The sequence below is a fragment of the Chaetodon trifascialis genome, chromosome 6, assembly GCF_039877785.1.
Source record: "Chaetodon trifascialis isolate fChaTrf1 chromosome 6, fChaTrf1.hap1, whole genome shotgun sequence".
NCBI lineage: Eukaryota > Metazoa > Chordata > Actinopteri > Chaetodontiformes > Chaetodontidae > Chaetodon > Chaetodon trifascialis.
This window is the reverse complement of record NC_092061.1, coordinates 25,460,273-25,474,700: the sequence shown is the minus strand read 5'-3', so window position 1 is coordinate 25,474,700 and position 14,428 is coordinate 25,460,273. Positions and strand designations below refer to the sequence as shown.

The 14,428-nt window shown below is 41.5% G+C and overlaps 1 protein-coding gene across 1 annotated transcript in view; it reads left to right on the top strand.

Moving 5' to 3' along the window:
* zmat4a (zinc finger, matrin-type 4a) overlaps positions 1-14,428 on the top strand; it is a 118,116-nt gene that overhangs the window by 80,425 nt on the left and 23,263 nt on the right. Inside the window, exon 5 of the mRNA XM_070965387.1 lies at positions 1,199-1,420. Coding sequence (XP_070821488.1) covers positions 1,199-1,420 — 222 coding nt within the window. The remainder of the gene's footprint in view (positions 1-1,198; positions 1,421-14,428) is intronic.

The window sequence follows — 14,428 nt, the reverse complement described above, 5'->3', positions numbered from 1 at the left end:
TTGGATTCAGCTGCTGAAGTATAGGCCAGATTCTTACATGATCTCTAAAAGCTACTGTGCTTTGAGAAACGCATTATATCCAAAACAGCTTCCGGCTTCTTTTCTGTAACTGACCTCTGACCTCCTTGCAATGGGGACTACAGGGATTAAATTAAGTCTGACAGTTTACATTGGCCTATTAGTTGGAGAGGTCACCCTATAACCACAAAGTGCAGATTCAAATCCTACATAATAGCCAGCTGCTGTGGAGGAGAGCATCAACCAAGTACTGAATGTAGAATATAATGCAAATGTGAACTCTGCTGTGCCTGTATCTCAGCTCTGACTCACTGAAGGAAGAGTTAAAGGTTTGAGAGCTGCCGCTTTATAATGTTGACTGGTGAAATGGGACATAATGGTACAACACTAAATGTTGACTCAGGGTGGGCCGAGCGCTGGAGTGTTAAAACTGATTAAGTTGATAGTGCTGTTTTGTGTCGGGGAGCGCTCGTTCAGGGTTAATGCTGTCATCCATGCATGAAGGCCCAAGTGGGTAGCCACGAGGAGAGCAGGCTCTTTAATCCATTTGCCAAGTAGAATTTAGGTTTTCCTCTTCAGGCATTTAATGGAGATAACAGCCTGTTATTCAGAGGGCTGCACTAGCAGGGCCGCAGTCATTGTTACATCGCTGCTGATCAGTGCTCATTAAAGCCCTTAGATTGTCCTCTGTCCACTGGCTACAAATCCCTACTTTAAAAAGCCACCTTGTGTTTTTAGGCTGTGTTGACTTGCCATTAGTGCTCTGCATACTCATCAAAAAACCTAAAAATATTGCTACCATAACTCACTTTTAAACAACGGATTTTAAAGCACTACACAGTAAAGCTATTTTCTCCTGAAGCATTATTTTATTGGATAAAAGCACTGCATAAAATATAAAATAGCATAATCTGTCATATTCACATAAACATTGCAAGAGGAGGATGGACTCTCACAAGCCAACAAAAGACACTGAGAGTGGAGCTTATAGATCACCTGATGAATTGTATGTATTCAAACAAGAAGCTGTCCTTGTCAATGTCTTATTATCTTTTCCTTGGGGGGGGGTTACATCAACTTATGACCATTGTTTGTTTATCAAATTTGGTACACATTTAAACACCAAACCCTGTTTGATTTGACTGAACCTCACCCTTGTGTTTTGTTGTTTTTCTCTCAGAGGCATCTCCCAGTCCTGTAAAGAGCTCCCCAGAAACTTCTCCCATGACCTCCCCGCGACAGCGCCGCGACTCGGACCGTTACTGCCAGCTATGCAACGCCTGGTTCAACAACCCAGGCATGGCTCAGCAACATTATGATGGCAAAAAGCACAAGAAGAACGCTGCCAGAGCAGATCTGCTGGAGCAGCTGGGCAAGACCCTGGATATGGGAGAGATGAAAGGTACAGAACACTGCTGAAGTCATGAAGCACTTTTTAGATTTTGATTGCTGTAATATAATTTTCAGCGCATTTTAAATCAGATTCATGCTTCTTTTAAATGGTTTTAATGACTTATTAATATGAAGCACATCACAGAATTTGGTTTATACTCATATGCATTTAGTGTAAGGCTGCAGTGTGGCCATTTCCAGGTTTAGACGTCGGGTTTAAGGGGGAGCAGTTAGCACCAAAATATACGTCTTATAAGACGAAAATGACAGCCTAATATTGATTCTTTGCCAAGCTCTTTGGGCCCTAGGTCTCAATGTCCAGGACAGCTGTCTCTGTTATGTCCCAGTGCCAATGGCTGTGTCACACTCAAACTTATGTCAGTGACGGCAGCCATGGCAAGGTGTTAAGTAATGATATAGAGTCCTATTGACCCTAAAGCTTCTCATCCACAACATAACATGCATCAATGGACAGGCACTGACCTAGTGGTAGGAGAAATATCCAATAATAGAAAGATCTTCATGATTCAAGCGCTTTGTCAGCAGGCAGACTGAAGCTGAAGCAAGCTGAAGTGTCCTTAAGCAAGACCCTGATACCCTACAGGCTCCAGGGGTGCTGTTCATTGGCTGACCCTGACCTCTGTCCTGTCAGCTCCCCCAGGGCTCGATGACATATCTCATTATTTGTTATTAAGCAAAAGTTTTGCTGGGGGAAGTGTCTTCATGAAATGTGAAGGCTTTTAGACATTTTCTGTTCCTGTACATTCTTCATACATATAGGCATGGCAAGACTGCAGATATTCAAAAACACGTTTGGGGCTGAGCAGAGGACACATACCAACAACAGAAAATGAAGAATGCATAAAGTGCACACGAGTGCACTTTTCCCCCCCTTTGGATAAAAATAAAGTCAGTCAAATGAAGTCAGGCTCATTTCTGAATTCTCATTGTACCTCATTTTTGGTCTCCACTAACTTCTGAGAAAAATATCTGGCTCTGTAGCTGTTAAGTGCTCCACCAGCTACTTGGTAACTTTGTCTGTCTGCTGTTTGGTACTGAACAGGCCGCTGACTGTTGGGTTATTAGAGCTATTTTTCACTGAACCAGCTGGACATGCAGTTAATGAGACTGAACCAAAACAGTAAAGTTATGGGCTGTAAAACCAAAATAATGAGCTGAAAGAAGCTAAAATGCAGTGTGAGGCTTAGGGGTCTGTAATAATTATATGTCTTTCTGACAGTGGGTTGCTGTCAGAGAACAAGTAGAATTTTATATAAAAGATGGTTAAGTGCTAATTCTTCTAATCACTTTTCAGACACTGTAGTCAATAATGTGACATGTGTAGTATTGATCAGGGATAGGGAGCAGAGTTACATTTGGAAAGAATTCAGATGATTTCTAAGTCCTCCACTGTTGAAGTGAAAGGCAGCCCACTTGGCTGGAGCTGTCAGCTTGACTCCTTCTGCACTCCACCAGTGTGTCACAAGCTGTTAATTTAACAGAGGAGGAGAGAACGTTCTTGCTTATCCTCTCCCAGTCACAATATGTCAATAACAATTACACAATATTATTCCAGCTGGTGGAGGGCCGGCTGCCAGAAGAGCAGAGGGAGCCCAGAGGTGTTGTAAAGGGCATCAGTGCGTGACCACAACGAATGGGAGAAACAAGTCCTCACAGATGATTGGATACGGACCCCTAACTACAGGCTGATTGGTTCTTTATGCCCATAGGTGCACTGTGGCTGGTTGAGGGCAAAATGAGTGGTTGGCTGCTGAGCTTTTGAGTACATGATGTCTTTTTCAGATACAGTACATTTACAGTACTTATGCAAGTATGCAGTACTTATCATTGCTCGGTATTATAGTTTAATATGATGCTGATTTTTTCTTCTTTTGTACATATGGTTGAACATAAATCTGTGCACATATTCATGCATACAGTGTGTGTGTGTGTGTGTGTGTGTGTGTGTGTGTGTGTGTGTGTGTGTGTGTGTGTGTGTGTGTGTGCTCCCAAGCTGTCTCCCAATTGACACAATTTATCATAAACTTCATAAACACCACTTCTTCCTACAGTAATAACTCAAATCTAAACATGCACAATTTAAAAATCATATTGAAAAGGTGTTTGTTACAGTATGACTTCCTCAGATCTTGTCTCTTAATGATCAGATTCACACTTTTTGTTCAGTGTGATCCAGGTGGCTGTCCAGTGTGTGCAGCAGGATTAGGAACAGTCAAAGCATCATGACTTTTCATGATGTGCCAGAATTTAAAACCAAAAGGCTATGGACTAAAAACATGCAGGTTTTTACCAGATTGGCTGTGCAGTGCAGGCTAAAGCCTGACTGATGTTCCACAGGTGTCATTTTTACCTTGTGATTTGATATTGAAGCCTGTCACTGTGTGCAACGTGACAGCAGATGGGAAACTGAGCTGAGGTTATGGACCTCAAAAGTGCATGCTAATGGGCCAAGGGAGCTATTCAATTTTCTGTCATTAGCTTTATCGTTTTTTAAGGGACATTTCAAACTGAATTTATTTTCAGATTATCTCATTTTAGATTTATTGACACAAGGTGAGAACCCCACAATGTCATCAGACTTTGATGGTCCTGATTGGTTGATTGGGACTGAAATATGTGAAATGAGAAAGCATTGATCTCAAAAACAAAATCACTAAAGGTTTGGAGTAAAGCTGGTGTTGCTGGGAGCAAAACTCTGGGTTGTTCAGAGGTTCCTGCTCCACCTCTCCATCTAACCTAAAGCCATCTTCATGTTTGACTTCAACTTTTTTACACTTTGCAAGGAGGAGACAGATTCGCCAACATCAACACCGTCATTATGAAGAGGCTGAAAATGTCAGCATGCTCGCTGCACTATTCAGCACTTGGGCTAATGAGTATTTCTCTCCGGTGATTATCAATTAGTAATGAAGTGGCAAATCATCCTATCAGGCAAAACCAGCACTGTGAGCCTGTGGAGAAGAGAATGGGACCGCAGCAGGCATCGAGGGCAGCCAGGCAGTTGGGACAGAGAGGAGAGCCAGGAGACGCTGCAGCTGGAGGACTGGGAGTGCTCTTCTTTTCATCTTTCTTCATCTCCTTTTTGCTGAGTTTGTCTCTTCCCTTCGTCCTCTGCTTGCCCGTCCTCTGATTCCCTCTCCTCAACTTCCAGCAGGGTCCTCGCGCGCTTTTCAACTTGCTGAGAAAATGTGCAGTCTGGCTCTGGAGATTGCCATGTGATGAAATATTCAGCAGCATATTGTTGTTGTGTATACAGCACTGTGCAGCCACGGAAAGAAAGCAAACGCATGGGCTGGCCATTAACGTCCCACTGTTCCTGTGTTTGACTTGTGGATAAGAAGGCACTTCAGGGGTCACATGAAGCTGCTGCCCACCCAGCTCTTACTGCAGCTCTGACCACCACATGATGAAAAAACATTCTTTGAAAGGGGGTCTTTAAAAGTTTTAGAGCTATCTGTAGATACAGAAATGATGCAGAGGTATGTGTATTCGCCAAACTGTGTGAGAAAATACTTTGCAGCATACTGCAAATGTAACTGCTCACCTGCGCTCGTGCAAATGGCTTTAATTTATTTTGGTCAAAGTTTCACATTTCGCTGCTCATCGCTGTAGAGTTTGCAGTGTCCAATAAGCAAGGAGTCAGATTTCCTCTCATTCCTGATGCTCATTCTGTTCAAAGCTTGCAGTGAATATTGGGGAGATGAGATGTTTCATTTGCTGTAACAGTGAGGACTGTAATGTTTGCAGAATTGCAATAATATGGACTTTTCCCTGGTTATGGCTGTGATGGTGATGATGTCTTTTCCTCAAAGATAATTGCGTTAATTTTTCCTGAAATGAAGACAAATGTGCAGTTTTACTTGCGAATCAGCATGTTTTATAGATATTTATTATCACTGAGCTTTTAGTTCAGTAGTGTTTCTTACTTGGGTTGCACCAATCCAACTCTGTCTCTTCTCATACTGATTCTGATACCTCAGCTCAGGGTCTCTGCAGATACAAACCCTATTTAAAACCAATATACATCACTCTGTGGAACCTTATTTACTGGTGCATAGAATTACTACATTTTAAAGCAAAGTCCGTCATCCAAATGTAAACATTCTTGGAGTAACCTGTGGTCCCAGTGCCAAAAAAAAAAAAAATGCTGTTCCCCACATTTTCCCACAAGCATGTCGCTTCCAAGTTCCCATTCCATTAAATCACTTTTAATCTGGAATAACACCACTCCGCTCCAGGGTTTCCTCAAATAAATGATTCTGTTGTGATTTGATTAAGCACAACTTTACTGACCATGTGAACCCAATATACTGTAAATGATAAAGATTAAGGTCTTTTTTGACATACTGTAGGCCTTCTTGACATTGATGTTGTACTTTAGTATGGATGGCTTTAGTTAGGATTTTATTGATACTGGTCTTGATAATAGTACTGGATGGGCTGCACTGATGGTAAGTAACTACTACTATACATCAGTGCTTACCTAATACTGTAAACTTTCTGAAAACCACTGCTTCTGTCTTGCAGATTTGGTTTATACTTAAGCTTAAGTCTTTTGAGTATCAAACATTCATGTCCTGTAAGGTTGAAAGCTAAAAGCATAGATTTAGGATGGAGTGTCATTCTAAACAAGAGTATTTCTCTCGCATAGGACTGGATACTGATGGCACGTAGAGATTAGTTAGTCATCTTGAAACTGGAGGAATACAGAGAGATGATTGCTATTTAATTCTCTTTATTGTATGGGGATATAATGAGGCTGAAACATCAGACATAGACTCTTTTATCTTCCTACATTCTGTCTCCATGCAGCAGCGAAATGAAACAGGAGCTGCAGCCTCTTCATCTGTTCTGCTTCAATGGTGGGAGTGTCTGAGTGAAAAAGCATCCCAGCTTTACCCTCTGATACCTGACAGGAACAGACAGCAGGCAGCTCGGTTCAGGCGACTCTCAATGTTTGCTGTTGTCTTTGCGATTCCTTGGACGTCAGAAACATTATGGCTGGTCTGAAGCCCAGCATTAACTTTGCAGTAGTTTGACATTATACACACTCAACTTTGATCTCATTTAGAGTAATTTTAGCTGTGCTGTTTGCTGTTTAGTCTCTATCAGTGAACACTGAATCATAAAATATGCCTAAATGCCTAAATCATCTCCTTTGTTTTATTAATCATTCTTACATAGGCTGTGTACTTTACCTAATGTGATTTCCAACACCAGCAGACATGAGATACATCCACTAGCAGTCTAATTTCTTGCCAGAGAGGATGGTTTTATGTATTTAATAATGCAAAGTAGACAAGAGCGCAGGACAAATTAATGTGCTAACTGTGTATTGCAATTGGGAGCAGCCATTTGAAGTACTATTTTCAGGCTGTTAACGTTTAACATGTTTGTTTTAATCTGAAGGCACATATTGAGTCTGACTTTCTGACTTCTTTACTATTCTGACAAGTTCAGCAAATGATTGGAGTGATTTTAAAAGGCTTTGACAGAATAGCAGCCTTCTCAAGATGATCCAATCTTTGCTGCAGACTGTGTTACAGCTACGAGTCAGTTTATTTCACAGAGTTTGGGTCTGTATGTTCTATACAGTGCAGCAAGAAAGCATGCTGGCACCAACAGATGCTGTTTGATGCGAGGGTCAGCTTCTCTTTGTTTTTACTGCCTCATTTGTCTGTGACTCCCGTTTCTGTATGATGACAACTGACTGGTGTGATTGTTAAATGTATGTGGGCCTCAAACAAGATGAGGTGGATGTTCAAACAATAATAAAGCACCGAAATTCTTTCTCTCTATAGAAAAAGTGATCTCTTTAGCCGACATATTTTAAGATTTTACATGACTGGTATACATAACATTACTCAATATTCAAATATATTCATGCCATCCAAAGGTGTTAGATTGATTAGTTGGTTACAACAGGTGCACATTTTCCATCCTTGTATCGTGCCCACAGCTTCACTGTGGGCAGAGTGAGTTTAGATCCTCTCTGCTGCGGGCATGTGTCCCTGCCTCGTGTTTCAAGAGGTGCCAAAAACGACATGATTTATTGAAGTATTTATTGTTTTTGCACATCTTACAACCAGAGACACACACCTCGGCTGTAGTGAGGTGCTGATCACTGGGAACAGGCCTGAGAGTAGGAACAAAGTGTTGCACACTTGCTCCATATGCATTTGTCTGAGATTATTCCACCCAGTAACATGAATTATAAAGGGCATCTAGCAGAAAGATGTAGGCTGTTTACTGCACATTAAGTTTCATTTTCTTACTGATAACTCCAAGTATAGAACATTTCTTTGTGTTTCTTTCTTTCTTTAGCCTTTGTGATGTATGTATTTTTAACTTAAAGCGCAGCGTTCAGACAGTTAAAAATGTGAAGCTGCTTCAAAGTGTATTTCAGCACCAGCCGACTTTAAGAAGCTCTTAACAGTGTGTGTGCACACTCGCTCTGAAGTGCTGCTTTAGGAAACGCATGCAGAAATTGAAGAGCCTTCGCAGAACACTCTTAGAAAATGCTTTAAACTTTTCAGAGAGATTGTTACAAACAGGATCCTGGTCTGTAACAAGACATTCTGGAAGCTCCAACAGCTACTGAGCCACCGCTACCTGTCTCACATTGACGTGAGGTGATCACCTGTTTGTGCAGGAGAAGACTCAGCGCTCTGTTGGTCTTTTTGGACAGCAAAAGGCAGCCTGCAGCTTGTTTTTTCAGACATTAAAGCTCTACAGAGTGGGCAATTGTAAAAGAGACATATACTGTATAAATGCACTCTGTTTATTCATGGCTGAGGGTGAATATACAGACACTTGCATACAGTTTTTTTTGTTGTTGTTGTTGTTTCATCAACTTACAGAATAGAGTTGCAAAGTGGGAGGAGGTGCTGTTTCTGGAAGTGTTTTCCCATTTTATTGTTTACTTTAAGTGATATCCTCAATGTTACTTAACATAGAAACACAGGATGTTTCTTTGTATAAACAAAGAAAAATCGATTTTTTTTTTTTTAAATTAGTGATTTTCATATTTTCCTACAATAGTTTGAAGAATGGTTAGGGGGTTGGACTTATGTAAATGAGATGCAGTGAGCAGCACTGTGTTACCTGGCTCCCCTGGTAGGTGAGAATCTTTCAGGCTACATTTCTCAAAAAAACTAGTTTGAGGAGTGCCTACATTCAAATTGCCACATCTTCTTCAAATATTTTCAGATTTCCATGCATTGGACATCGTTGGAAAGCTTAGAAACTACACTTTCAGAATCCGTAAATAACTCAAAATGCCCCCCCCGGAGAGTTGTTGCTGATTTCTCGTGGCTGGTCACATATAGGTCAGGGGTCGGCAACATGACATGCCATTTTTCCGTTTCCTTGTTGATAAGTGTGCCACATCAACATCATACTTTTAATTTAATTAGAAACTTGACAAATTGCTGTGTGTTGTTTACCCCCTGTGGTTCCAAACGCATAGTTCCTGTTTCAGTGTTCTGCTGCCAATGACATTCGATCATTCACAAAGTATTGCAATGGCAGCAAAAAGGGAGAATTAAATGTAACAAACAGAACTATTAGCTCTACACAAAAGTACTCCCATCCTCATGAACACAGAGACCATGACCAAGGAGCTCCATTATTCAAAGCCATGTGTGTTACAAATACACAGGTGCCTACCAGTCAATATGATCAATGGTCCAGCTGTCCTTTGTTGAGCTCCATTATTCTGGTGTCATACTTAGTTGCTTAGTGGCCAGTCAGACGACTGCAGGAGAGGCTGAGTGCTCTTCATGTGTGGGAACATCTGTTCATAGAAATAGGTTAATCAGAAGACTGTCAGCAAAGCGGATGCAATGTGCTTAACCCTGATCACACTGTGAGTATGTGATATTGTCTATGGGAAAAATGAATGGGGCTTTAACTTTCACAATCAGGGGCACCCAAAATAGCTTCTCCCACTTTGGAACTCTATTAGCATCAATGAACTGCAGTGAGTACATTTGTCACCCACAATTCTCATTATAGTTGTTGAAATCAACAGTTGCTGGCTTAAACACACACTACAGCTGTTATTTGTGTTATTGGCCTAATGATAACCACAGCTCTTCACATTGGAAAATTGCATGCTTTCAAATCAAGATTTCAATATGAAATCAATAAATTGCTCAGCCCTTTCCTTTGGACGAAATACAATCAAACATCGCTGTGTTCTCTGGGAGCATAGCTGGCAATTTGTTAAATGAATGTAAAAAAAAAAAAAAAGGAAACATAAACTCAGTTAAACTGCAGTTTCAACAGTTCATCATGCTTCATGTCTGCTCTGTGTCTGGTGCATCAGGCCCTGAAGATGGATCCAGAATGACCGGCACATATTCACCAAGTGCTTCTCCTGGTGAGGCGGCTCTGCTCCAGTACAGGGAGGAAGCTCTGTACATGGACGGGAGGGATGTATTCATGTTGAGAGCAATGTTATTTAAGAACAGTGTGCAACAAACAATTTACTGATACTGAACAGTCCATGCATTTGTTGCCAACACCTCCCCTTCTGAGCTTTAAGTCTGAAATGTAGAGTGACATCATCTTCCAGCAGTCTCATTGGCTGTGAAATTAAGCTGCTGTGAAGTCTGCTTGGAAACACTTGAAACACTCTCCATGTCCATCTCTCACTGACTGTACCTCTTAGCTTTTGGAGACACCTGCCCTGGTTTTGATAACTAAAGTGGATGTCAGCGAGTCAAGCAGCCACTTCAGCTGAAAGCACCTTAAATGATCTGATTGTTCCAAAAAAACAGCACAGAGCGACAGGGCAGTGGGTCAGTACAGAACTGAGAAGCACAAACAGTGAAGAAAAAACACTGAGGTATGAGCAGCCAGCTGGCCCAAGTCACCGTCCTCCTGTTGAATATTATTAAAAAGCACTGACACAAGAGAAGTTTATGGAGCTTAGCGCGATTAATTCAGTGCTAAGAGAGCATGATTAATCTAAAGAAGCACCACGGTTTATTCAGGGCAGGGACGGGGCCTTTCTTTGTCAGCACAGCACGAGAGAAAGATTGTGGGAGTTGTGTGAAAATTAGCAGAAATAGTGTGAAAAATTCATAATTAATGTTGAATTTAGATGATAATATATAATTTAACTCCTTTTATTAACTACAGTAGGTGCAGCTTAACAAAGTACAGATATGCTCTGTACAAACACACGTCCTTCATGTGATGTGGCCTCACGCTTCCAGCAGTGCAACAGTTTCTTGATTTATGACAGCAGTGCAAACAGTATAAAGCAAAACTGACCCTTTTCACTGTCTGTGAGGACAGATGTAAGTTACTCTGAAGTCCAAACTGTTTTCATCATAAGAGTCCGATGAACAAAACCCCCCAAAGCTTTAAGTGTCATGAATGTTTTATCCTTGAGAAAAATCTATAAGACCTCGGATTACTTTTATGTTCTTGCCAGTGATCTTTAGTTTCATTCAGGAGGGACGACTGACAGACATTTTAGCCAGTAACATTGCCACTCTGCTGGGCTCAGGCAAAGCAGCAGGTTTCCATTGAGCAAACAATGTTCGTCTCTTTGTGTTAGCGTTGCCTTATCTCCATTCTCTATATTCACAGTGGCCATTTATTAACAGATGAATCGTTTTTTGAGTACTTTGTGTGGTTTTATTGATTTTTATTGAAATATAAAAGGTATTTTACAACTCACTCACATCATTCTGCAAATGACCATTTTGGTTGTCCGCCGACACAAAACCTGGCTCAATTCACCACATTTGGAACTGGTTGTGTCCAATCGTGGTTATAGCTCTGTTATAGCTCTAAACTCACCAGACACAGTTACAGGCATAATCCTTTTAAAAATGAAGGGGAAAAAAACAAATATTCAAGAAGAAAAAGGCTTCAGTATCACTTCGACTTCTTGATAGTAAGCTGCAAAGTTACCATTCAGCAGAGAGTGGGATCATGTCTGTATTCAGCAGGGATCGAGGACATGAGCTGTTCTGTGTTAGGCATGTCATATTACACTAAAAAGAAGGTGTTTGCGATGGGGCTTTAACCATAATGTAGTTTGACAGCACAGATAGTGCTGTAGTTTAAGTGTGCAGGTGCAACACTGTAGATAGGACTGTTTCAACCTGGCTGAGTGACCTGAGCTTACCTGACCTCTTGATACCATGAACTCGACCTTCAGTCCTGTTCTCATAGATGGAGCCGCTTCCTCGTTCTTTCTCCCTTTAATGTCAGTGCTCACTCCAAAACACTAAATTCAGACAGCAGTCTCGCCTGTGAAACACCTGACAGACAAATTCTGTTTTCCAGACTCCATCATTGCCATTAATACAGCTGCATTTCTGGCATGTGTGATTCAGCACGTCGTCTCCCTCTTTCTCACTTCTTCTCCTTCTATAGGTCCCTTCAGTTGCAGCTCTCAAGCTGTTGCTCTTGTCTGTGTGTTATATTTGACACTCCCCCTGACCCTAAATAGACCTGCTAATGGCAGAGACTGGCAAAGTACCACGAGGTCCTCCTCAAGTGGAAACTCAGGGCAAAGTCTGTCACTAACTGGTTCACTTTAAACACTAGATTGGGCCAGCAGAAGGCCAGCCATTTGTTTCCAGCTAGTGCCTCTTCTCATCAAGATATAATGTCTTCACTGACTGCCCATTTCCTACCTGAATCCAATTTCAGACACCAATCTTATTCATGATTGGGTGAGCATGCTTGTTTTATTGCTTGAAGGGGTTGAAAACACTTTTGAGTGACGATTCCATTGTGAAAGTCCATTTCACAAAGCAATTCATTACAATATCTCTCACAGTCACAAACTATTTGTTTCATGCAGATTCAGATTTAGCATATGCTTTTTCAGCCTGGGCGCCCTGCTGCAATCAGGGAGGGAATGAGCTAAACTTGCACCATCTGAGTGGGGCAGATGGCTGCTGGTTAATTTAGCATGAACCCTGGACCTGCACCACCTTTTTCCTGCTCATAAACAGTCCACACACAGAGGACTACACTCAGTCATACCGCCACCATGTCCCCTCCCAACGGCTCAGGCAATAGGTCTCAATTAGCTGAGAGACAACCAGAGATTTACTGCAGAGCAAATGAAATAACTCAACTCACCCCAATCTCTGGCTTATTGGTGAGCCAATGTACAGACCAATGTGCCAGTTATCATGTTCTATGAGCTTTCTATGAGATTGGATTGTGCTTTATTAACTTTTCACTGGTGCTTGTAAAGTGAAGGGGGCTTTTGGTTGTTTCTCATACGATGCAATACATATCTAAATATACATAGTCCACAATCATATACAAACTCAATACAGATTCGTTTATAACTCAAATTCGATTCCATCTAATATTTTCACATTTTTAATATGATATTAACTTTAATATAAACTGCACATGGCTTCAGTAACCTGGAGGATATATCACCAGTTGATCCTGCAATGGCCATGAAATCTGCTTCATTTATTTATTCAATTATTTATTGCAGGTGACACGCCGCTCCCAGCTCAGCACATTGAGCTACTTTTAGCCTTAGGATGTTCTGAAAATACAGACCCAGCACACAAAAGTCAGTTAAATGAGGGGCTGAAATGAGCAGATTCTCATTACATTCACTCATATTCCTTTGGCATTTTCTTGTTTTTTTGTAGTTTACCCATTGGCTACTTTCTTAAAAGTCTCCTCTGTGACTTTAAAATCAAATGAAGATAAAAGAAATCAGTTAACATTTTCCTCTGCATGCATCACCTCCACAACCTTTTGCTCTGGTTTTATGCAATTCCAACTTAACCCAAATAAATGAGACCGCAGGGCACATTCTTCTTCTTCTGCATGCTCTCCTGAGCTGCCTCTCTTTTCTCAGCTAAGGGACAAGTTAACCAAAACAAACGAGTCCCCAATGACTCGCTGGTGATGCCTCAGAAAGTAGGAAGTAAAGGTGATCGAGGGGAAGCAGTGCAAGGGCCCGAAGGCTCCCGGTGCTTCATCGCTCATGCAAGGCAGCGCCATGAGGGAAGAGCCGCAGGTGGCTGGCAGTGATGGATACCGGGGCCGCTGTATAATCGTTCACCCTTTCAAAAATTGTTTGAGAAGCAAGCTGTCAAAGGGCCACTGCAGAGCAGACCCTCGCTGCCTGCTGCAGAACTTTCATGTCAGCTCATGACTGCGTCTGGGGACGACGGCGCAAAATTGAAATCTCAATCCTGGTGGCGGCCGACTGACAGAGTGGTTATTGTACAGCTTATCAGGAGGAAAGTGAAAGGGAGAGATTTGCCCCTCTCTCTCAGGGGAATATTGCCCTCCATCAAAACGTTAGCAGGAAACAGCTGACATCAACTTCTGAGAAGTAAGTTGTGATCGAATGGCAAATTTTAGACATTGCCTGCCACTGGCCTGAAAGAAGGAAATACCTTTCTGAGACTCAGCCGCTCGTTCCTTGGTGTGACGATTTAGACTAAATGATCATTCATGGGGGAATTTTGATTGAAGAGGATATGGAAATGTGATTCAATGAGTGCAGGGTGACATTTATTTTTTCCTGGCCTTTTGCTCTGAGGCATATTTATGGAGGAGTTAACTCAATTGTAAGAGCGAGGCAATGAAGACGGCCATTTTTCATACCACAATAAGATTAGTACAACATGACAGCGATTATACAGGGGGCTTATAATTTGCAGCAACAGGGCGCTGACTCAGTATCCACTCAGTATGTACAATCACAGACACTGAGGACATTGTTAATGAATGCTTTTGAAGAACTTAGACAGCTTTTTAAAATTGTGGTTATTCCTAATAACTCAGACACCTCAAGGTCTCAGGTACTGTCTGTGGCCTGGTGAGATTGTGTGAATTCTTTATTCTAAACTATGACTTTTGCGACTTTTCCTATTTTTTGGGATTCAATTAAGCTGAAGTTAAGGAATGATTTCAATACATGGCTTTTTGGGTGGCAATGACGAACAGATCTCCTGACTTTTCCTCCAGCACAATCATGAGG